The sequence below is a fragment of the Synchiropus splendidus genome, chromosome 14 (genome assembly GCF_027744825.2).
Source record: "Synchiropus splendidus isolate RoL2022-P1 chromosome 14, RoL_Sspl_1.0, whole genome shotgun sequence".
NCBI lineage: Eukaryota > Metazoa > Chordata > Actinopteri > Syngnathiformes > Callionymidae > Synchiropus > Synchiropus splendidus.
This window is the reverse complement of record NC_071347.1, coordinates 16,450,276-16,474,413: the sequence shown is the minus strand read 5'-3', so window position 1 is coordinate 16,474,413 and position 24,138 is coordinate 16,450,276. Positions and strand designations below refer to the sequence as shown.

Sequence of the window (24,138 nt, the reverse complement as noted above, 5' to 3'; positions counted from 1 at the left end):
TTTTCAATTCTCCCATTAAACCTTACTAACTTACTAACAGTGCTCAGTTTCTTAACTTCTTAGGTGTCTGTTCATTTGATCCCTCAAGAGAAAAAAAAAAAAAAAAATTAAATGACAGAGAATTCAAGACCAAAGCCAAAAGGCTTTCTGCTCAACAACTTCAGCGAAGGCCCCCATACACCACCAAGTATTTAACTCACTGAACAATGTTGGATGAAGGTGATTTTAATCAAGCCCATGCTAAAGCTCCTATTAAAATCCCAGGAGAGTAACATTCCAAACTTCCTCATTCTTCTCCGCCAATACCATAAATCTACTCCGTGACAAGGCTTGGGGGAACTGCTGAATTAATCATGCCAACCTTCATGCACGCTTCCCTCTTCTCACCTGATGAATAACTGAGCAGGGAGGGGGCAAGAATGTGGACCGAGAGAGGCAGCAGAGCCCTGACAGCCACCCCGCAAAGCCTTCAAACCAGTGGTGCGTTGTTGTTGTTGGAGATTCAGGCAGTGGACACAAATGTTGCTGCTGCAGCGTCGGAGTTGCCAGTTCACAGTGAGACCTGGAGGTTTGATAAAGGACTGATTCATTGCCCTGCGGTTGATCCTGCCACTATCATCCGCTCTCATCTGCGACGAGCTAGGATCACACCTGTTTTCCACCTCAAGGCTAATAAGCAGTGCTGTCTGTGCTTGGGCGAATATGTGCGAGGTTAGCAGGGCTGCAGTAAGTGAGGTGTGTGACAAGACCTCTGCTTTTATAAAGAAAGGTCTGGTCCTAATGACTAGTGCTCATAACAGTGTGCTCCTTATCCAAGGAGATCATTTTACATTTTAAGACGTAGCATGCAATTGAAACAATACAGCAACATCCGTGATTCAACAAGCGTGACTGGTAACAAAACCTTGGTTGCCATGGGGAACGTGTTGCGTCCTAACCACAAGCGTTGTTAGCATGAGCTGCGCTCTATATTCGTCAAAACACACATACCTCGCAACAACAAGGCATTATTAAACGAACAATAACTAAATTTGTCGACAGGGTCAAGCAGATTTATTTCGTTGATTCGATTGTGCTAGTTCTGAACAGCAGTGCGTTTGAGCAGCAGCTAAAAGCCAAAAATCGGATTTAAAGTCCTTCTAAACCTCCTTAAATGCACATGGCTTTGTGAACAAGATCCAAAAAAGAATTCCATTTGAATAAGTTGACAACATTTTGAGTTATTAGAAATGTGCGTAAACAATAATAAATGAAAACTTAATGTAGCATATTAAAAGGTATATATCCATGTTTGTCCCATGCATATTACAATATCTGAACTTCTTCCCGCGATTCGCCAATAACTACCAGAGTGAGTAAACACATTAAGCGAGATAAAAACCGAAGGATGCGGAACAGTAATTACAACATTTTTTAATAACACTAATTCCACTCGCATGAATCTGTGCAGAACTCACACGCTGCAGCAACGTCATTAGGAATCAACACAAGGATGCTGGGTATTTTAAGCAGCAGGTGCAAAGACAAAGAATTAACAAGACAGCTCACAGATCCTCTCCCTGCATTCATAAATAATGAAGCAGATAATAACACATCAACACATTTTACGATGCGACATAAACATGACAGGTTTCACCTCAATTTACTGTCGACACAGGCAGCGATGCGGCGCAGCAGTAAAAAACACTAAATTTGGCTTGAGGCTAAGTGACACCATCTGATGTTTGACACGGAGCTACATATTAGGTAGCACAAGGTTATCTGGAAGGGTGTTTGTAGGAGCAGATAGGAGAAAATATGGACTGCCATTAAGAGAGATAAAACATTAATATCAAGCTGGTAGACGAAGATTGCCACCAGAGACAAGCCTGTCTTTCTTGTCTTTGTACTGCAGCCTCCAGATGAAATATTTCTTACATCCTTTTCCATTTATACACATCCCCCTTCAGTATCAACAGTCTGCCCAGAGAGCTTATTCTGGTCTCCATGTTCTCTTCCACAGGCAACACATTATGCTTATCGCTTTCTCACCTCTCCTTTTGTACTTCTACATATGTACAAAAGCCTTTCCCCGCCATTTCTTCCATGCACTCTGATTCTCATGTCTTTCATAAAGCTTTGTAGGCTGCTTAGAATACATAGTGATTTTCTTTAAGCTGATGCAGCAGAGTGCGGATAATGTGTAATATTTATCCTGGTATGTCTATGTAAAGATCAACAGAGGATTTTGTTATTTGGTCGGCGCGCCTTGTTAAAACGTGATATTAATCTTTTGCACTTGCTTTCCGATGTCAGCAGAACAAGCATGATATCACAAATATAAAGTGACAAGGCTGACACTGACAGTCTGGAGGCATTTAAGGGAATTCAAGTTGCAAACCCTCCAGCACGCACAAAACACATAAAAGTCTTAGGGCAAAGACACATTTGCACAGAAGGGAGAAGGCAATGAAAGCAACGTGGTATAGAGATATATTTTCCACACATGGATTAACAATGCATTATTCATGAGCACTACAGACTCTAAGCATCATCACAAACACAGCAGTCTGCGGCACTATAGCCTTGAATGCGTTGCAGACACATGGTGCAGTGGCTTTGCTCTCTTCGATCACACACACACACAACTCTCATTTCTATTTGAACACCAGATCGATACTTAAAATACTCTAAAGCTCTAGTCTAAGTGCCTTCAGTGAACGTACATGAATGGAGTAGTGAAATAAATAACATTTAATTTGATAATTCATTTGTTATTTGGATATATATAAACAATATTTCAACAATTTTCAATGTAAGTAAATATTTGACATTGGATGAAAAGATCACAAAATGGAATATAGCTGCTTGGCAGATGTCTGAAATCTCCGAGGGCTTTTCGATTCCACTTTTATTTATCCGTAATGCCAGAAGTTGATATGTCGATGAAAGCTACACGACTGATAATGCATCTCATCTTCAACCAGTGGGTCAAGAGGGCATGCGGAATTGGCTCATAGCGTCTTTAACCAAGTTATATCGAGGGATGCAGAGATTTCCCAAACCAAAGTGAAGTCATAAACTTCCCATTGATTCTGGCTGTGCTTCAATGTCTCTCCCCATCTGGCTGTGCCTATAAAAGCCTCTGAGGGAAGCTCCGAGAGCATTTTAAATTAGCTCCCATCTCAGTACGGAACTTTTTGCACTTTTACCCTTCAGCCATAAAGCAGAGGAGCAAAAGTGTGTCGCAAAATAGAAAGCTTCTCGGGGTGCGGGGTTAATGAACTGTTTACTTGCAAGCTAACTAGCTTTGAGTTACTACACACCTAAAATATACACATGCCCAAAGGATATAGCACAGTAAAGTAAAGGATGAGGCAAAAAGCTCACTTAAATGTCAGAAAAAAACTACAGCTTCCACTGTGCTTGTATTAGGCAGGGTATTTTTCCTATAATGCCGGTCAGAACTCATTCACAACGCTTCAACGTGAGGAACAGCTGCACACATACAGAATGCTATTACGACTCAGAGACCTTTTGTGTCAGAAAAAAAGCTTAGTTCTCTCCCTACAGCCTTCATTTTTTGGCCTGGTCTTGAGCACTCAGCCCACACTCCTCTGACACTTGGCCGCTTCACGCAGTCTTCAACTCCATGAAGGACAAGCTGCTCAAACTCGCTGATAAGCTGTCAAGCAAACACGCATCGCTTTCTGTCGCTCTATGTCTCATTCTGGTTTAACAGATGATCATCAGAAACAAAAACCGAAAACACAGCAAAATAGGATCATTGATGTTTCATGTCATTAGGCCAAACCTGGCTTGGATTATAGAATACATAAACACCATTCATTAATATATAAAAATTATCATGAACCACCCGAAAGAGACCTCAACATTACACAACAAATAACAAATAATGATTAGAAGACCTGAAAAGAATGAAAGTGAATGAGCAAACAGATACTATAAGAGAACTTTTTTAAGGAACGATTTGTAAATATTTTATATTTATTTCATAAATAACGTTTATGTGAAATTACCAGCTTGATACATATGTAGTCGTATCTGAATGAATCTATTTAACTCCTATTTAGATACTTGCAATCATTAATATCAATTGTCGTACAAAGGCAAAAAAATATTTTGTTCAAAGCCGACTGCAAAAGGAGGAGGAGAAGAACAGAATAACAGAATATTAACAGAATATTCCAGAACTAAGCTGGTTTGTGAGTGCATGGGTGTGAAGTAATGCAAAGACATACACAGAGACAAATTCTCTTGAGGGATTCAAAAGAGGGTGGGTGACAGGGAAAGCGAATGCTGGGGGTGGTGGGCTTCACGTCGCAATTACAGATGCTACACTTTCCCGCAGGCTTTACAATTTAAAAATCATTACGCTGTGTGATTTACGTATATACTCAGGGGGCTCCTGCTAATATTGTGAAGCTGAAGTGACACAGAGGTTCTACTCAGTACAATAGGACTAAAAAAAAAAAAGATTTTCTCAGGCACATTCTTCAAAAAATAAAAATAAATCTAAACACTTGAAACTTTCACTTTAACGGATTATTTTACACCCTACAAACCCCCACTTTTAAGAGGGTTGAATTCAAAGATTCCCTTGATATTTGAAAAACAAATCAACCAGAATAGCTCTGACTGTATGCAAACTACACGTGAACGCAGAGCAATCCAATGTATAATGAAAACCCTAATATAAGACAGAAAGGGGCTGCAGGGTACTGTAGTTGTGGGAGGCGGAGTAGAGAAATGAAAGTAAAATAAGAAATGCATCTCATTAGGAGGCGCCGTCTGGTTTTTGAGCTGAGGGGACTGTAGTGAGATTTATATTCAGAGGAGAACAAGTCTTGGCAGGCATGCAGTATCTATGTTCAGAGGCTTGGGGGTAGGCGGGGAGGAAAGGGGATGTGGTATTCTATTGATGAGGAAGTCCAGGAAAGATGCGTGTGGGTGCAGGATTGCGTCCTGTGGGGATGCTCTGTCTGCCGGAGCGATACGGGGCTCAGACAGCAGGTTAGTGTTTCAGCTCTATAATCAATTTGCAGCCTGGATTCAATTGCACATAACCCCAGACATCCACTCCTTGATCCCGCAATATCCACCCCCCTCCCCTTTCCATTTTCATTTAATCTCTATTTCTCCTGCTCAATTGCATGGTTATTCTAGCTTCACATCAAAAGACATCCAATTTTTGTTGGTGGATCCACAGAAGGAAGAGGTCTTCCTATTCTCTACCTCCCCATGTTCCCATTACTGCATTTTAGTGGAATACAGGGAACTGTTGGAAATGGAGAATTTGACCTTGACCAAGGGCAAACTATTAGTTATATCTCATCTTTTGGTGCAAGCCGGCAGCCATCTGCTCAAGAGCCTCTGGGTCATAATACTGGCTGCACAATCAATAACATATCAAAGGCTGGCACTGGCCTGCAGCCTTGCTAAGAGCTTCCTTTCCTGTCTCAAACAACATCACCTTATTATTCGGAGCGGATACAATTCCAACCGCTGCTCCAAAATACAAAGTGAAATTAAAAATGCATGTTGTTGTTGTTCGCACAAGACATGGGATATTTGGAAAAGCAACTGGATGCTTCTCATGTTGTGTGAAAACAAGGCCAGCCATTACAGTATGTGCTCATGGAGAGTGTGCTACATTGCAAAGTGCCCAGGCAGGTCTAAGAAAAGGAAAGATGGAACAAGATTAAAGCATTTGGAGTCAGGAGCACGACTTCCTGGGGTGAAGAAGGTAGCCTTTTCTGTCAACATGTCAGTTGTCGAGACACGAAACACGGGATTAAGAGGCATGTCAAAGACGGTGGAAAGACAACGCAATGGGGAGCCTCTCAAAGAGGTGGGGGGTAAAGTCCCAGCCTGCATGTGGTTGGAATAAATACCTAACTAGTATAATGTGTCATAGGAGGATTCCCAGACAGTTTGCCCAGGTGCTCAACGTACACACCTTAGGAAAAATGGGTGTCTGACAGGGTAGCGCTAACTTCAATCGGACCGCTCATCAGCTGAGCAAAAGTGAAAGCTTCGGAATCAAAACACTTGCCATAGAAGCCGCAAGGGAATTAGCCAGTCCCCCTTTGCTCCACACCAACACACACAACCCCCTTTGACTGTGAGCGTCAGTTTATACCGCCTTTATAGGACCAGGCAGATTGTCACTTTGTCTGATTCCATAAGTCTGGAATGGATGAAGGATACTAATTGCTTGTCTGAAGAAACAACGTGACATGCATGTGCCCATATAGGATGGAAGAAGTGACTGCCATGAGTACAGGAATCAATACTGTGACTTTGGGAAGCAGATATCATTGCCTACCTTGGTCTGGCCTCATTCTGGAAAAAAAGAAAGAAAAAAAAATCAAGTTAAAATTGACAACAGACAGACAACGCATACATGTTCAATATCCAGAATGGCAGCTTTGGAGACTTTCGATCAGAACATCATTATAAGAACTGCTCTTCACAGGTTATGCTCTTAATTATTCATGTCCTTTTAGAGGCAGCCTGGAAAAACAAGCGCTACTGGCTGCCCTAGTGGGGAAATTCTGGTGCAGCGCATTCATGTCAAAATGATGGATGTTACTCATTAAACTTCAGTGTGTGACAAAACACTGCAAGCAAAACAAGTAATTATGCTAGAGACTGACAAAGTTTTTGACAAAGCTCATCTTCATTTACTTTTGCATCTGGCGGTGCGCTAAGATGACTTTCACCTTTAATTCCTCCAAGGACTTACACTATAAAAATGGACAGTGAATGCAACATAATTATGACAATGTGCTACATGACTGACAAGACTTTTGGCGGTGCAGCAAATTGGAAAAACAAACTGACCAAGGGGGCACTGAGGCCTTGTGTAGTGAGTTGGGCAGAAGATTGAATTACTTTCAAATATGGCAGGAAAAAAACAAAAAAAGTTAAATTGAGAGGGTCAACAAAAAACGGCATCTGCTGTGCAACCAGCACACGCATGTTGAAGTGAAGATGCAACTACCTCCTGTTCATTTCCAATGAATAATTTAAACTTAACTGGCATAATTACACAGTCATAACTGGCATACATGTAAATCGTTTGAGAGAAGTTGAGAAATATTTCCTTCCACCACATTCAGTATGCACTTTTTCAATTATACTGAATCATTGAGGAATTATGTAGTAGTAAAAGAATGGAGGTGGGCAACACGGCTGCACATACAATGGGACTGGCCATTTGGACCAGTCCATTAAAACGTGCTTCCAACCCATTGACCTGGCACAAATTCTTGTTAACCAATTGCGGGACTTCCAGCCACTATAAAGCGGTGTTTTCTCTCTCTTCTGTATGTGATATGGCAAAAAAAATTTAAAAAAAATAGAAGAAATTAATTCACAATGTATATTTTATCTTTCGATCTAGTTAGGTTATTAAGTATTCATTTAGATTATTCATTCATTTTCTTTTTATATTGTTTTCAAAATGATAAAATGAACCAGAGAAACCACAATTATTTAAACTGACATTAAAGATAGAGATTATAACATATTGACATAAAGATAGTTGAGCAGATTTATTAGTACGTAGAAAAAAACATGTTTAAATTACTTGTTGGGTTCAATATTATCCATCTTCCAAACACATTCATTCAAAAAAACAGTACCCACCCAGAAATCTCCACAAAGTCCCCTTCGAAATGTTACATAAAAAAGTCCTTTTGCCTCCAAACAGTCCCACTAAACAAATCTCAAGCATTTTTTGCTCAGTCAATAGGCTCTTCTTGCACTTTATCAACATCCAACATGCCCAGTTACCAAACATCCAACTCTTTATCGCCTTTTTTTTTTTACAGTATTAACATTTAATAATGATATTTTTCACATTTCTCAAAACTTGATTCAATTTGTTTAGTCTTCAGGCTCAAAAGAGTGGTCCAGGCTTTTAGAAATCTTCTGAAAATGAGTGATAGAGGCATGCACAGTACCAGTAGGGGGTGTGGTATCAACAGTCATGCTGTAAGCAGTCTGCTCTGTGCTTGTGACTGAAGAATGGCATGGATATTCAAGTGCAGCACCTCTTTTTTTGTCAGAATTATGCCAAAATATACTTTCATTAACTACATATAAATTCCATATGACGAGCCAACCTTCATTTTAGAAAATTCTCAGGTTATTCCCATAATCTAATTCCCCCAAAATGACTGCCTACAGTTTCCATTTTTTTTAAATCCCAGAACTGTGCAACCCTAAGTAAACATAGAATAAAAGTATTGACTGCACATCATGTTTTCCATTTACGTTAACTCAGGGCACGTGAGCTGCAGCGGTAGAGCTAACACAAGCCTCCCGTGTCAAGACATGATGGGAACTTCCGGCAAACACAGCTGACAATGTTTATCACAATCCCTTTCTGGATGTCTGACATCACATGCAGCCAAGGGAAACGTCCACTACCTAAATTTGTAGGAGAAATCATTATTTTCTAAAATGACAAAGTACACAAGGGCAGCTTTCTAAAGAAGCACTGAATTTGTAAGATGACACCGAGTATAAGAAAAATGATGACAGTCAAAAGAGAGAGTAGGTGACATCTCATAATCATGCTCTGCAGCTCTGAGTACTTCTCATCCACGGATGAAGGTCACTAGTTCAGATCTCTAGCTCCAGGCATCTTCACACTTTTCCCTGGTGCTTCCTCTCAACATGATCCAAGACCTTTGCAAGGCTTCCATGGTGCATAATAAAGAGTGCCATCACAATTACGTCAGCACAACAGGGAGCTCATGCATTCCTTTTCAACAACACATCCTATGTGTTATTTCCTCAGTACACCCCTTCAATCATTTACATGCTGCTGTCAATCATAGCTTTTCCTATCACGCTGCTCCAATGCATTATAAATTTAAGTCTGAATTTGTAATAAAAAGAGCACGTTTCATCAGAACATTTCTCAGAAGATGTGTGCAACAGAAACCTATTTTTAAGATACAAACAAATACCACAAATCAGCTAAAATATTTTCAGAAAATAAATACTATCAAATAAATGGGCAAAAAATATTTTTAAAAAATAAAAAGGAGAGAAACAATGATTTCTTAAATGAAGGCCAACTAGAATCTGTTGGAATGCAGTGACCTTCATTCTGTTTGGCAAGTACTTTGCAATGCTTCACAAAGTGAGACAACAAGATGACTAAGCTGCTCAGCAAGAAGGGAAAATATTTGAGTCAATTACATTCACTTTTACTCTGGATGATGGAATATACCTTTCGAAGTAATACACATTTGAAAGGTCTGATTTAATCTTTTTGGTCCCTTAACCTACTGACATCCTACAGATACACACAACACTCCATACTCATATGGATGAAACACACATAAAAAACACATACACACAGAAAGTGAAGGTTGATTTCCTCTCGATTTTTCCAACTGTTGGAGGAGCGAGCTTCTTCATGCAACCTGAATCATTACTTCCCCGGAATGTGAGCATAACTCTCAACCAAGACCCATTTTTAAGGTGAGTTTACATAGTTAGAGTAAATACAGGCAATAAAAATGACTCTAATAATCGAATTACATTAAGCAAAACGCTCACACAAGCGCAATCCTTTTTCTGACTTGGCTCTGATATGGTTCCGGTTTATTTGAAAAAGAAAATGAGGATTAAAGGCTCCACATCCAGAAAAGCCAGGGGCCATAACATCAGCTTGCTGACAAAAGAGACTAGATTTAGCTTCACAGGTAGAGTAATAAACAAAAGTCAAACAAGCAAACAGGGTCAGGCTCTTTAAAAATGCATTTCCAATCCAAAAAAAGCCTGTAGATGAAGCATTTGAATCAACACAGCTCGGCTTGTCTCTCCACCAGCTATCACATCAAAACATACAGAGATATTCACTTCTGCATAGGTTTATGTTGTTTGACAGTTTTTATCTCTCGCTACCAACCATAGCTTCAAATGAGTTTCTGTTGTTTGATCCCACAGCTTCAAAGACATTCGTTACAGTGGACACCTGGTTCCCCCAGTGAGACCTTCATCACAATAATAAGTTATTAACACAGCAAGGGCCATTACCAATAGGGATGTGCATCACCAGCTTACATTGTCAGCTTGTTGTTCAAGTACAGCACATCTCAAATTTTGTTTCTGCATGCTTCCACAGCAACTCACATTGTCTCAAAGCTCACTTCCCTAGTTGAAAACCACTGGCTGGTCATTGGGCCAACTCCACCAAAGCCATCAGAGTCCCACGGGTCGAGGCAACCAACCCACCTTTCTCTTTTACACTGAGTCTGTGTAATATTTTCTGTTGTGACTTGATCTCCGACAGGAAATGCACACACTCACCAACTGTCTCCACGGCATAAAATTGACATTTCAAAGCACCTACTTCACACCCACATAAATACCTACAATAACCATACATCTTTAATCACACTGACCATTATCACTTCTCAGTAACACTCAGGAACAAATCGCCCACATTCAATTCAGCCCCTCACGGACACGGCTCACACTGGATTAATTTGTGGGCTATAAAACCAATTCAGGCATTACAAATCACTGCAGCCAAGCTATCAGTCACATCGCCAGGAAAGAGCTTCCAGAAATGACCAGCAAAAAATGCTGTTGTTTAAATCCTGAGCTCAAATAAAGCGAGAAGTAAAATACATTGCAAAGGAAGAGGCAAAATGCATCACCTTCTCTCAGAGCTTCTGTAATAAATGAGAATTTTACCTTAAACAGCGACATTTTTCTGTCCAGACATTTTAACCTGATATGTGCGCTGTATTTCTGGGAGTCTGTCTCCTCTGTGACCATTAGTGTCAATCTGGTGGATGTTCAGGGCCTGCCTGAACACCACCAAGAATGATGGCCACCCAGGATTCACAAATCCAGGCTAAATGTTGGGACGACAACAGACTCTGTCTTCGCCGTATTTGTGTCGAACATTCAATATATTTGTTACACTTTAACAAGAAAAGTCCATTTGTTTTTTCCTTGTTAAAGCTACATAGCTGAAATGTGAGCACACACAGTTATACACACATCAGTTTGAAGTGCAACTCTGTGTTGTCTGTGAATAATTGTTTAAAGTACAACAACAACTTTGGCTACGACCTCATTGTAGCCACAGCAACTGTCTTGTTTTTGTGCTGGCTGACTAATTGTTTATTGACGTGTGCAGCAGCTCTCCTGATCGCAATTGTGTCTTTCACATTACCAGCAGATCTATGTGTTTACACAATTGAGTGCGGATAACAAAAGCTCGATCATCAAAAAAGACACGCTTCCTTTTTTCATAAAGGTTTTAAGCAGACATTTGAAATGTAATATTAGAGCTGCTAGAAATTTCCTGAAGCAGTTAACATTCAGTAGGGTAACAAAATTCACTTCAAATTCAATGTATCTTCTTCAGCAGTATAAACCATTTTGTCCGGAAAGATTAAGAGCAGTTTTCCCATGTTCAGATTTCTTACCAGGCCTCCAGACGACGCTGGCGGAAAGGGAATGAGTCCAGCCCCGGGATTAACAAGTCCAGCCTCAGCCATTTGCAGAAGGTTGAGATGGTGATTGACATACTCAAGCTCTTCATGCAGCTGCTTGGTCTCCACGTTGATCTCGGCGATTTTCTCAGCCACACGTGAAGTAAGATAAGCCCGCTTCAGCTCTATCAGATGAAGGGTCCTCTTCTCCTCCAGTAGGACCATTTTACGTAGCTTTTCATACTGTTGATCCACGTAGACCAGCAACTCCTCCTGAGACATCTAAAAGAATTAAATAAGGAAGACAAAGTTATTTAAAAACTTGAAAGGAAAACTGAAAGGCTGGTGCGACATATGAATATTAAGCAATGGTCAGGGGTTGTGCCATAAGTGGTGTGGAGTTGCCTGGTGTCCCCATCCAAAAATGAGCAGCTAACAGATGCCCCACATTAGGTTTTTAGAGGGTTCAGTAAATGTTTGTAACCGGTGTAGTACCACAAAATCCTTTCCAAATTCTCCATGACGTCGGCCATTGTGATAAAGCAGTCGAAGCAGAACATGCCAGTGATGTTCTGTGGTCTTTGTATGTGTGGAGCAGAAGTCCTCTACCATTGGTTCCCTCTGTTCTTCTGAGAATTTGTTCTGCTAGCACGGAAAAAGCATTCATGTGTGCTAATCTTCATTTGCAATTCGGCAAGCTGAGCCCACCAAATGAGGACTCGGGAGAGCAGGAGGGAGAGTCACAGCTTACAAGGACATATCAGGAGTATGCCGGCGAATGAGGGCACAGGTGGTGGAAAGACTGGGAAACAAAACAAGATGATAACTGTATTGCCTGACTTTGAGAACAATAACACAGTGAATTTCGCAGATTCAGCTGCGTTTGTTGAAGACATTACTTTTGTTTGTCTGTAGTCAAAACAACATTTTTTGGTTACACTATAGATAAGGGACCATACATTGCCAATATTATTGTGTTATGTATTAGCATCTTATTAATCTGTAATTAACAAAAGAGCAGATTAGTGTCATGGATGATGATATATATATATTTTTTAATGGGCAAAAAAAGATTGAAAATCTTAAAACCACCATTATCACAAATTACATAGAGCAAATAAGATGGTAATTTGTTTATTAATGGTTTATATGTCCCCCAAACTAAAGATTTGTTGAGTTTAGAATATAATTTTCAGGAGTCAATGATGAAATTTTGTTGGTGTGCGGATGTTCCCTCAGTATTCAAGAAGCGATTCCAAAGAGAAACAAGGAAGCAGATCTTTTTTTGTTTGTTTTTTGTAATTGAACTAGTGGCTACTGAAACGTTCGCTTTTAATCTCTCTGTCCAATCTGAAGCCGTCCTCCCCTTGTCCGTCTCTTCACACGTCCCGCAACCAGTGGATATCATTTAGTGCGATTGTTTGGTGTCTCTTTGGTGACTTTTTCAGTTAAAAACACACTAGAAACAACCATTATCATGTCCACTTCAATGTGTTGTCCAGATGTCTTGGAAGTCTCCACTTCATTTCATCACATGCGAATTCATCTTTAAAAAAAGAGACCATAATTCTGACAGCATGACGGGCGCCAACATCGTTTTCATGCAGCGGAAACCCTGTGTTATATATACTGCTAAGCAGACATCACGTTCACTGTGGGAACCTGGGTTCAGTTCCCAACACACTTCTTGAATCCAAGAATTCATAAACAAAGGGATCACTTATAAGGAGAAGGATCACATGACACACCATTAACTTGACATGTTAGTATTGCATAATCACATAGAAATAACAGCAAACAGAAGTGCAATTTGCGGCCAGCGGCACAGACGGTGGTTCTTCTTATTAGCGTAGATCATGAACGTTAGCGACGCAATGGTCTTAGAAGAGACCAGCAACACGGAGGTCTGACTGTCCCCAGCAAAATAAGTGAAGTGTCTTCCTTTTACTCTCCATAATCTGAGGATGTCAACATCTACTTGGCTTGACTTCAACTACCAGGAGCAAGCCTTACTGTACAGACTCAGTTAAATAAAAGGGATGTGACACTCAAATTTCTGTCAAACTTTTAACAACAGTCAAAAACACTGGGTCCCACCAAGATGATGGGCACCAGTGTGTGATGCTCAAATGAAGAGCCCTGTCATCAAAAATTGACTGGCGCCACTTTTTGTTGCTCAAATCCTGCGAGTTAGAAACTGGGAACCTTTCTGAGGAGGTTTGACAGGGAAGATTATTGAATGTTATCCAACTAAGTAGAGAGGCAGGAATTAGTTAAAGGGGACAAAAGACATAGGGTGCTGAAATAGCAAAGCTCTGACACCTTCCATTGCTTTTGCATGAACCATGACAGCTGGGCAAGTTTCTGGGGACTGATATCAACTAATTCCATTAAAATGCTGTGAGCGGAGACAGAATGGGAGTGACAGACTTAAAAAGCACTGGGAGGTGGGGAAGGTGATGAGGAGGATGGAAGATGGTGGGAGGTAAGGTAGCACAGGAAAAAAACTAGATATAGCAGCCAAGTCTTTTCATGCCTTCCCTCCCTGTTTCTCAGCCTTGGCTCCCTCGGAGGACTTTAATGTGTCTGCCGCTCTTGTAGCTTTTATGAGGCAGAGAAAATTGATGTAGCCACTGCACATGTTTCAGAGCTGCTCAGAGACAGCAGACTCCTCAATCCGGTTGCCGAAAGTGGACGCAGGCGTTATGTGGCCTGCTGAGGGTGAAGTAAATAAATAAAATAAAACCTAAAGTAAATAGGGTGACAACCTGCTAGCTTGGTCACACCATGTTCCTGAAACTGCTCAGGGCGGCTTGAGCGACGGCCTGACAAAATCCATATGTGTAGGTGCCTCAACTTCGGAGTTGGAGACCATAAGATGTAACAGAGTGCTGTTTATTTAATCGTAATTTAGGCAAGCTTATCAAGAGCAAATTTTAACAGCAGTTCCACCACAACAAAGACAAGCAACAACTGAAACACAAATGAAAAATTTGACTCAATTGCAAGGCTTTTTATTATTATGCTGGTGAGATAAAAATTTTAAAAGATCAAAAATTTTAAATTTTACCATAACTGCCTTTCATAACGCAGTAGATATTAAGTATTGCAGTCACTGAATTTGGAATGAAATATGAGCAACTACAAGAAAAACTGAAGGCGTTCTGACAGACCCGCATTTGTTTAAGTTCCCACTGTGGGGATGATCACAGATGCAACTGTCAACAACATGAATAACTGCGAAGCTATTCATGATTGTGACTCATTCGACATGTTTTCCCAGAAAGTACAATCTTAAAACTTCCTGACGGTGAAGAAGTGGGCGACTAACACACCAGATGTCGGCCTCTAAAGTGTGATTTTTATTTTCTTGGGGGACGTTATGATAAATATTGAAGCGGGGTAGAGACTTCTAGTTGCACTCCATCCAAACCATATGGTCAGTAAAGCTCTATAGCTGCGTCGAGTTGCCCCTATTTTCTTTTAAAAGTGGCAGCCAACTCTGAGCAGAGCGGATAATATGAAATAAAGTACAGATATTTCAATAAAAACAACGTGCGTATTTGATGAGACAAGGTCATTTTTATGAGGACTTGTTTGCCCTGCAAGGGCCGGGTGACCTTTCCAGGGTGTTCCCAGCCTTTATCCTATTAAAAACAGTTGTTTTGATGGTCCTTAAAAAGTCTTTTTGTTCCTTATAAATATGTACAATTTGTATATTAAAAAATGCAGGGAATTTATTCTAGAAACCAAGCAGCAATTAGACAACTTCGTCATTAGTGAGAGTGCGAAAGAAATGAAGACTCTGATGTGAGATAATGAATTTTGCATTGGGTCTTTAAATGAAATTTGAAGTGTCATCATATTAGATTCCAGTGCAGAATAAAAGAGCTCAGTTTTGCTAAATCCAAATATCTCATTGATTCAGAAGTACAGAGCTGAATTTCCTTCAAAAAACAGCGTTCAATAAAAAAGGGTGAACATGTCATCATTATTTTGTCTGAGCAGAGTCTTTCTTCAAGAAAAGATGTGTAGTCCGCTGCAAACAAAACACAGCAAAACCATTCACTATACTACTACTACTGCAAACTTCAGTTCCTCTCTTCACTATTGAAAAGACATTACAGTAAGCACAGATCACCTCTGTCATTCTCTTTTAGTGTGCTCCATTCTTTTTCTGTCACAGAGACACCTTTACATCGCGGAAACTTTGACTTTTAAACTTTTTTCTTTGGCACTATAATAGACACAGTCACTTACGGGAAGAAAAAGATGCATTTTCACATTCACAACATTTCATTCAATCATTAATAATAATTTTAGTTTAGTTTATTTTCATTCATAGAAAATCATGCTTGCATTTTTCTTTTCATTTTTTTTAAAAATCACAGATTGCCTCCTGCGCGACACGATACGCTCTGTGGTCTGGTTTTATTTTCGCCCTGGGAACATGAACTCACAGTGACATCCGTAATGAAAATACACTGAATACTTTCAAGGTTGGCTTGTCATGAAAATTCAACTTCAGCAGCTATTGTTTGAAACAATATCAAGGGGAAGGTGACTGCGTGCGGTATGTTGCGAGCACGCAGCTTTTCAGAGAAGAACACTTGCTGAGACGGAGCAAAAGGTTCTGATTGAATAGCCACATTCATTCAATTCACCTCTGTTTCCAATATCAGACTTTGTTTATGGTGGCTTTGGTGATGGGAGACAACTATATTTGAGGATTATTGGCGTACATATTGGTGACCAATCCTTGGTAAAACACAGTCAGTCATAACAAGACGTTATAATGATTAATTACAGTGTAATAAACTGCTGATACGCACTCGTTTATGTATGGTAATACATGTTCCCTAAACTTGAGTGTGACCCATATTTCAAATATGTCAGGAGACAATGACATATAAATAAATGAAATGACATGATAGAAAAATGTATATTTAGTTTCATGCTCAAATGTGATGGGCTGAAGTACAAAGGATTAACTCATTGACTAGCTAAGAGTTTCAAATATCTAATTCACAACCATTTTGGTGAAGGATGGAATACATACATGAGATATTTCAGGCTTCTTATCTGTCCAATCAAACAGGGGCGCTATGTATTTTATGTGAAAACGGTTTTAATAACAGCTCAGGAGAAAATGATGTGTTCTATTTTACAGCAGGGAGACGCTGAGTCAGACACCAGCAAGGAAGTGGAGCCCGAAAATGACTTGAGTCAGCCATGACACGAAGACGCCATCACTCTTAAAAATTCAAGCACATTTTTTATTTGGGGACATAAATCAGGATCCCAGACCTAGAAACGGCATACCATCGTAAATATATACGTTGGCCCCAGCATTTACTACTCAATAACTTAATGGTATAATCTTTTACTGATGACTCTTTATGGCAGCGCTGCACATGCAATAGCGCTGAACTCCACCGAATTAGAAATGAAAAGTAGACCTCATTTTGATGGGCAATAGCTCACCATGTATACAGTAAGTCCAAAGATGGATGGACATCTGAAATCCTTCGCTGCTTTTGTGACTTGCATTAAAACAATTATAAGGTAAAGTGGATTTGTTTATTTCTCTTTTAGATGTTTACAATCTTGTTGACCTGGAAGGTTTGTTCATGAGACTATTCAATACTACTCATCCATTCCTCTGGTACCTGTAGCCTACATCCATGGGAATCCAAGATGTTCCCAAGCAACACAGCGGCAATTTATCTCAAATTCTTCCCAAGCAGTCTATAAAACTACTTCAAGCAAATCCCTCTTACAAATTCCAACTTATTAGGACAGTAGCTGTACATATACTCATATGTTCATATACATATGAGCAGACTGCAGCGCATCGTACGTTCTGCTGAGAAGGTGATTGCAGCCTGCCACCTCTGTATGTCTCCAGGACACAGAAACATGCAGGTCAGATCAGAGCCGACCCTTCTCATCCTGGACTGTTTGTTCCTCTTCCCTCTGGCAGGAGGCTACGGTCCATCCAGACCAGAACCTCCCGCCACAGGAACAGCTTCTTCCCCTCGGCCATCAGACTGTTAAATTTGTGATCAGCCTTTGTTATTTTATTTTATTTATTAACAGCACTTTATTTCGAAGCACTTTCCTAGTTGGTGGAACCCCCACTGACCATGGCAATAAATTCTACTCTGATTCTGACTCTGGAATGCCAAGAACCAATAATCTATAACAGACCAAGCCGTCGCGGCCCTGTGCCCACGCACGCAAGAGTCCCTGTCTGGATCACAGAAGCCCGATCACTGCTGGTTTTTCTTTATTGGAGAAAATAAATAAATATAATAAATAAAAATAAAATAAAATATATACCTGTATATATAATTAAACCAAGCATTTCCATTTACACAGGCCAGTTCACTATCCATGGCTGATAAAGAAGAAAATTGTGTCATTATAATAGCCACAAAATACCAATGGATATTAAAATACACAATGTCATCATCTTCACGATCGCTCTCAACTTAATTACTGACAGCCAAAGTCAAACACAGCCAACAATCGGAAATCAACAGCTGCTCTGTCGACACTCAAAGATGAAAGATCACAGGAAATCTGAAGCTAAATAGTCCACAGTGAGGGAAAGAAGCAACCAAGGAGGAGGTGGACATCTGGATGATGACGAACATCGCCCAAAACACAGTAAGTTGTAGCAGATGATTCAATAAAACAGTCAGAAGTTGCTTCACATTTCAACAGAAAGTTAGGACGATGCAGAGAGCAGGAAACGTATGATCTAAATTACTCATCCAGCTATGTTTATTTTTGTATCCAGAGACAAATATCGCCCATTAAAACACTCTTATTTAAGGCAACAGTTCATGAGTCATAATATTTTGAACATGACTGAATTATTTCATGATGATATGAGCACTTTGAAATGATACTGAACATTAGAGAAGCAAATATTAGGCTTACCGAAGTGTCGTTCCATTTGTCAGTGATTTTCTGGCCGATCTCTTGTGCACACCCCAGCAGATCATAACCATCCAAGCTCTGCATTCAAAAATCAAATAAATAAGTTAGCCACCATTAAAAAAGGCATCATTCAAACTAAAGGCCATAAAGAATCTGGTTTAGCTTGAGTTTAAGTATGTTTGGACCACTCATCATTCATTTAAGAAATTATAAATAATGCATGCAGATCCCCAAAATATCTACCTACCGAGAAAACAAGCGACTTTTGCCACATGCAAATTTTCATTTTATATCTGGAACTAAAAGTCAGGGTGAAAAAGCCTGACTGAACATTCAGCCTGTGGCTGTTCGAGCTTTCCTCTACTCGATCCATATGTGGCCCTAATGTAAGTCAGTGAAGTGTGTTGCGGCTAATGCGGTCCACTTTCAGATGTATTACTACAGGGCATAGAGGCCCAGGGTTTTAATATTTCACCGCCAGCACATCAATAAGGGTCGTTGGCTGAGCCATTGGCTTTGCAATGTGAGATACTGTTAGTGGCACAGAAGCCACCAAAAGTTTTTAACTGGAGTGCCTTTTTAACAAACTTCTCAAGGTCAACAAAAACAAGATAAGTAAAAATCTGTGTGTAATTTTTATCTGCGTTATTATTAACTAATCTCCTGACTCTATTGTGCTTCCCTAATTTAATCGGGTATGTTGTAAATATCCCCCTGTAGATGAGCGCAATAAAACACACCATAAAACCTTAATGCTCTCCCTCACCTTTTGCCAAACGTAGGCCTCGTGCAGCGTGATTATCTCATGCTCCTGATGCTCTCCCTGCACAGCACACACGACACAAATGATCTCCTCATCACGTTTGCAGTATAGCGTGCGTTCTTGTCCGTGCTCCTTGCAGCGCAGTCTCTCTGTCGTCTCAGACTCTCCTCCCTCAGCCTCTTCGCCACCAACATCCGTCCCTGCACAGTCACTTTTCTCAGCTTCACTTTTGTCTGCATGACCCGATGCCATTTCAAGTTCCTCTTCTTGCATGGCCAGCAGACCTGCCTGGCCTAATTCATCCCTGGCAACACCACTGGGCTCACGGTTGGGCCCGTTTTCTTGGTGTTCTGCGTGGATATAAGGCATTAGGGGATGTCGGGTGCGGCTTGAATGTCTGTCGGCATGCGGTTGGCAAAAGGCAAAGCTGCAGGTGTGGCATACATGTGTGGCAGGCTGGGCTTCATCCGGCTCACACGAATCACATGTGCCATCCATTTGTGGCAACTCCTCGTCTGTGTTCCCCACTAGATCTCCTGTGTTGTCCATGGAGGCTGTTAGTGAGTCAGAGGGCCAGCTGAGGAGTCAGTGAGGAGACATAGAGGACAGGTTATTAATAGCTTTGGCCTTCTGTGAACACGTCTCATATACAGTGCACACGCAGTGGAAACTCCCAACATCCTCAAGACTAATCCCCACTCATCTAATATTCCCTGGGTAAATGATGAATGTCGGGAGCCAAAATATACAAGGGCGCCAGAGAAAAGCCACCGGACTGCCCTTGACTTAAACACATTTTAAACAGACTAGGAAGGAGAGCAGAAAGTGCAGACTTACTGGAACAGGGAAGGAGTGAAAACTGCAGACACCTGAATGAAACTCAACTGCCTTTGAATCTGGTTAATCCACAGTTATTTTGTTGCATTGTTTAATGTAATTTTGTACACCCTGTTATGTCTTAAATGTTGCCCTACATTTGTGTCATCTACATTCAATCATAACGTTTTTATTATTATTGAGAGCAATGAGCTCCACGGGACAGCAGTAATGTTCCAGAACCTGCGTCTGTTACACACATAGAAGGTGCGAGAATGAACAGGAAGCATATGTTCATTTTGAACATCGCCAAAACTGAATCGTCTGTCCTTTCCCCATCATCATTTTATTCCCTTTTTCCGGTAGAAATGTAGAATAAATAGAGAAATGTCATATCAAAGGCTAAGCACTGATAACATATTCTGACTCTGAACAGTATAACGTAGTTCCTTGAAAGTGCCATACAATAAAAAAGCTGTTGCAGTAAATTCTGGACATGTGAGGGAGAGAGATAACCAAGCCCCAGTGCATTACACTGCTTCACAGCAACAAAAATATACTTTATAGGGAAGTTATTATTGAAGTATACAGAGCTGCAACGACTAGTGGACAATAACCGACGACTAAATGAGTCAAAAACAGGTTCATTACTCGACTACTCTTGACATCACGGTTCTCTTATTCCAATCCACAGTTAGTACGCAAAAACAATGAAAGTATGGGGCATCAAAGAACACATAGCTTTCACTCCCATTTTGAGCTATTAAAAGTCAGTTTGAAACATTTATCACTGTACACTGTACGTCTGCAACAGCTACGGTACATTACTATTTGTATTTATTTTCCCTTCTATTTACAACAATACAATCATGTTCATCGACCTGTACACATGGCATGCTAAGTAACTGTAAAGGTGACTAGTCAACTACCAAAATGATCTTTAAATGCTTGTTTGTGGAATTAACTTTGTGTACTACAAGATCGATAATATTGAGGTTATTTTTTCTTATAAATTGCTCTGCACTAGCAGTCTGTTCCAAAGTCACATTACAATTGACATATGTTAACATGTTGGCAGGAGCAGCACAGAGTTGTGATATAACTATTAAGCTGTGACAAGCAGCAAACGACCTGTCGTGCCTTGTCGTATCCAAACCTTTGTCACTTGCAAAACATTTTACTCTCCAGCTCCTTGTTTCTTTGTGTTTACTCACCTACTACCGAAACGAGCAACAGAGAAACGAACACGCTGTAATGCCACAAACACACACACACAGGCTACATCTCACTCCCTGAATGTTAAAACCGTGGTACTCACTCTTCTTCGTGTCTATCTGTCAGCGTTGTCAGAGGCAGCGAATTAGCTTGTGTGCTAACTTCCGTAGCGTTGCGGCTCACAGTTCACAATGAACACACAGTGTTATTGACAACGTTACTTTCACTTTTCGGGTCTGCAGCGAAGCAGCTTACTTCCGCGTTCACGGTGTTATTTGTTACTTCCTGGTTATGGCGTGCGCGTGTGAACGCCGCACAGAGGTTTGTAGAGGAGAGAAGCTCGAACAACCTGCAGTTAAAGCGAAACTAGTCCCAAAATAGAATAACGAGATCAGCGTTGCTTCGATTAACAAAGTAACGAAGGCGGTTTTAAAATAGATGAGAGTCATTTACGTGACCTTGCTATATCTACTATGGTGATGTGGCTAGTTTAGCATGCTGTTTATTTGTTTATATTTAGCATATATTTTTATTTATTCATTTATTTATTTTTATTAAGTAATTATTTTTTAGTTATTATTCTTTCATTTTTCCGGATAGACGCTCATATTTCTTTACCTGCTGTATGTGTACATATTTAATCTAAACCTCTTTCTACAATCTTTTATAAACATATCAAAGTATACGACTACCTTCACCTTTCACCTTCTTCTGCCGCTTATCTGGAGTTGGGTCGCGGAGGCAGCATTCGAAGCGAGGAAGCCCAAACTTCCCGATCCGCACAAACCTCCTCCAGCTCTTCCCGGGGGATCCTGAGGTGTTCCCAGGCCAGACCGGAGACATCATCTCTCCAGCGAGTCCTGGGTCTTCCCCGGGGTCTCCTTCTCGTGCACATGCCCGGAACACCTCCCCAGGGAGCTTCGTCTTGTGACTCAGCTCCCTCTTCACCACGACGGTCCGATACAGCGACCGCATCACTGCTGCCCCTGCACCAACCCATCTATCAATCTCACGCTCCCCTTTTCCCTCACTCGAGAACAAGACCCCGAGATACTAAACTCCACCACTTGGGACAAGAACTCTCCACCAAACAAACCACCTTAATCCGGTCGAGAACCATGGCCTCAGACTTGAAGCTGCTGATCCTCATCCCGGCTGCTTCACACTCGGCTGCAAACCGAGTATACAACTAAATAGGAGAAAATAAGAAGCGCTGCACACATGGTTCTCTAGCTCACCCTGCAAAAATGATTGAGCAGGCTTATTGGAAGAGAAATGATTCTCATAACCTCTGGTTTCCTTACGAGAGTAGACAGCTTTGTGGGGGCTGCCAACATCAATGGTTTTTTTTTTTGGTTTGTCAAACCTTGATTTAACTTTTTTCTTTCTTTTTTTTAACCACTTTTGGATCGTTTGAATCTCTACAGATGTGTACTGCGATCCGCGTGCCCTGGCAAGTCAAGAGTAGAGTCCAGAAGTGTTCAATTTGATACAGAGACGTTGCGTTGAAATGCTTGCCATGAATCAGATCTTTGGCTGAACTTAAGACTGATGTCATTGTATTTGATGGCACGGATCGGATTCCAGTGTTTGCTCCTCTCTGCAGCTGGATTGTGGCGACCATTTTTCCATTTCACGCTTACATAAACCACTTCAAGCAAGACTCCTAATTCTTCACCATCAAAACCTTTAAGGTCTTGAAGAGATTCATGCGATTGTCCTATAATGGACATTATAGCTTGACAGTTATCAAGTGAATTCAAGTTCAACTTGAGATTGACGTTTGAGCTGTTTCCAGTTTGGCTTCCCTCCGCCATGACTCCCGTTGCTGCCAGCTCATCTGTTCGACCGCACTTAAAACTAGACGATAGCTCAGAGGTTCCTTTACGCTGGTCAAATTTACTTTTTTTCTTCTTCATATGAGAACATTTACAAAATAGTCCAACTCAGAATTGATGATCATCTTACAATATTTCTGATTGAAACAATGAGTTTTCATCTATGAAACAAACGATGCGAACACACACAGATTTTTGGATGAAAGGAAAAGAACAGAGGGATTATACTAAACTTCTTTGAAATTCAGTCACTGGCTAACTTCCTGGGAAAAGGCGAATCAGTATTCATGCCCAGTTTTGACTATATTGTCTTGCCTGTAAAACTAAATGTCCAAGCCTTGTACTGTAAACTTCTTAACGATTCCTGTTTTGATTTTCTGCCCACGTCCACATCCTCAATAAAGCAACACTGGGAGACAATAGAGCAGGATTAGTGAGCTCGAGAGAAACTGAGATGAGAAAAATGAGCTATTCTCTACAGAGAGATCTAAACAGGCTATTGAGCCGGCCGTCGCACAAGCAGCATTTTGGCAAATAATTGTTGACTGTCACTTGGAGTCCAGTGGCTTGCCACAAATAACCATAAATTGTGTTCCAACTCGTCTTTTAGCTTCTATTTGACGTGGATGAGGCTCTTTTTTTTGCAGAAACCTTTTGTTCATTGAGGAGCAAAGTGGTCAGAAAATACGGCTGACTCAATAAAAATATATTACACCGTGCTTGGCAGGATGCGAGTCGAGGATTCCCAAAAAACTGAAGCAAACAATTGAAAACTATCAGTAGATGAAGAATCTTAATTCAGTAGTCGAACTGAGATACACCTCTTCCATTGTCTGCAGCAAGGCCAAGAAATGGCTTTGTCAATGCTAGCGAATTGAAAATGAAAGACAGATTTTTTTTGTGTTTCAGGCTTCGACTTTCAAATAATAATAATAATACTGATAAAAAAAAAACAGCCCACCGTATAATAGACTGTTAATGCAAACAGAAGGCACTAGATAGTTTGGTTGAATGTTCATTGCAAACTTCAATTCTATTCTCGCTCTCCAACACTTGAAAAGAACCAAAACTTCAACACTGTATG

The 24,138-nt window shown here is 40.6% G+C and overlaps 1 protein-coding gene across 1 annotated transcript in view; it reads right to left on the bottom strand.

Moving 5' to 3' along the window:
* Positions 1 to 21,579, bottom strand: part of trim44 (tripartite motif containing 44) — a 39,910-nt gene extending 18,331 nt beyond the window's left edge. Inside the window, exons 1-5 of the mRNA XM_053885169.1 lie at positions 21,320 to 21,579; positions 19,189 to 19,762; positions 18,423 to 18,500; positions 11,469 to 11,756; positions 6,329 to 6,345 (exon numbers count right to left, since the gene is read on the bottom strand). Of these exons, the coding sequence (XP_053741144.1) occupies positions 6,329 to 6,345; positions 11,469 to 11,756; positions 18,423 to 18,500; positions 19,189 to 19,734 (929 nt within the window). The 5' untranslated portion in view covers positions 19,735 to 19,762; positions 21,320 to 21,579. The remainder of the gene's footprint in view (positions 1 to 6,328; positions 6,346 to 11,468; positions 11,757 to 18,422; positions 18,501 to 19,188; positions 19,763 to 21,319) is intronic.
* Between the last annotated feature and the right edge of the window lie 2,559 nt (positions 21,580 to 24,138).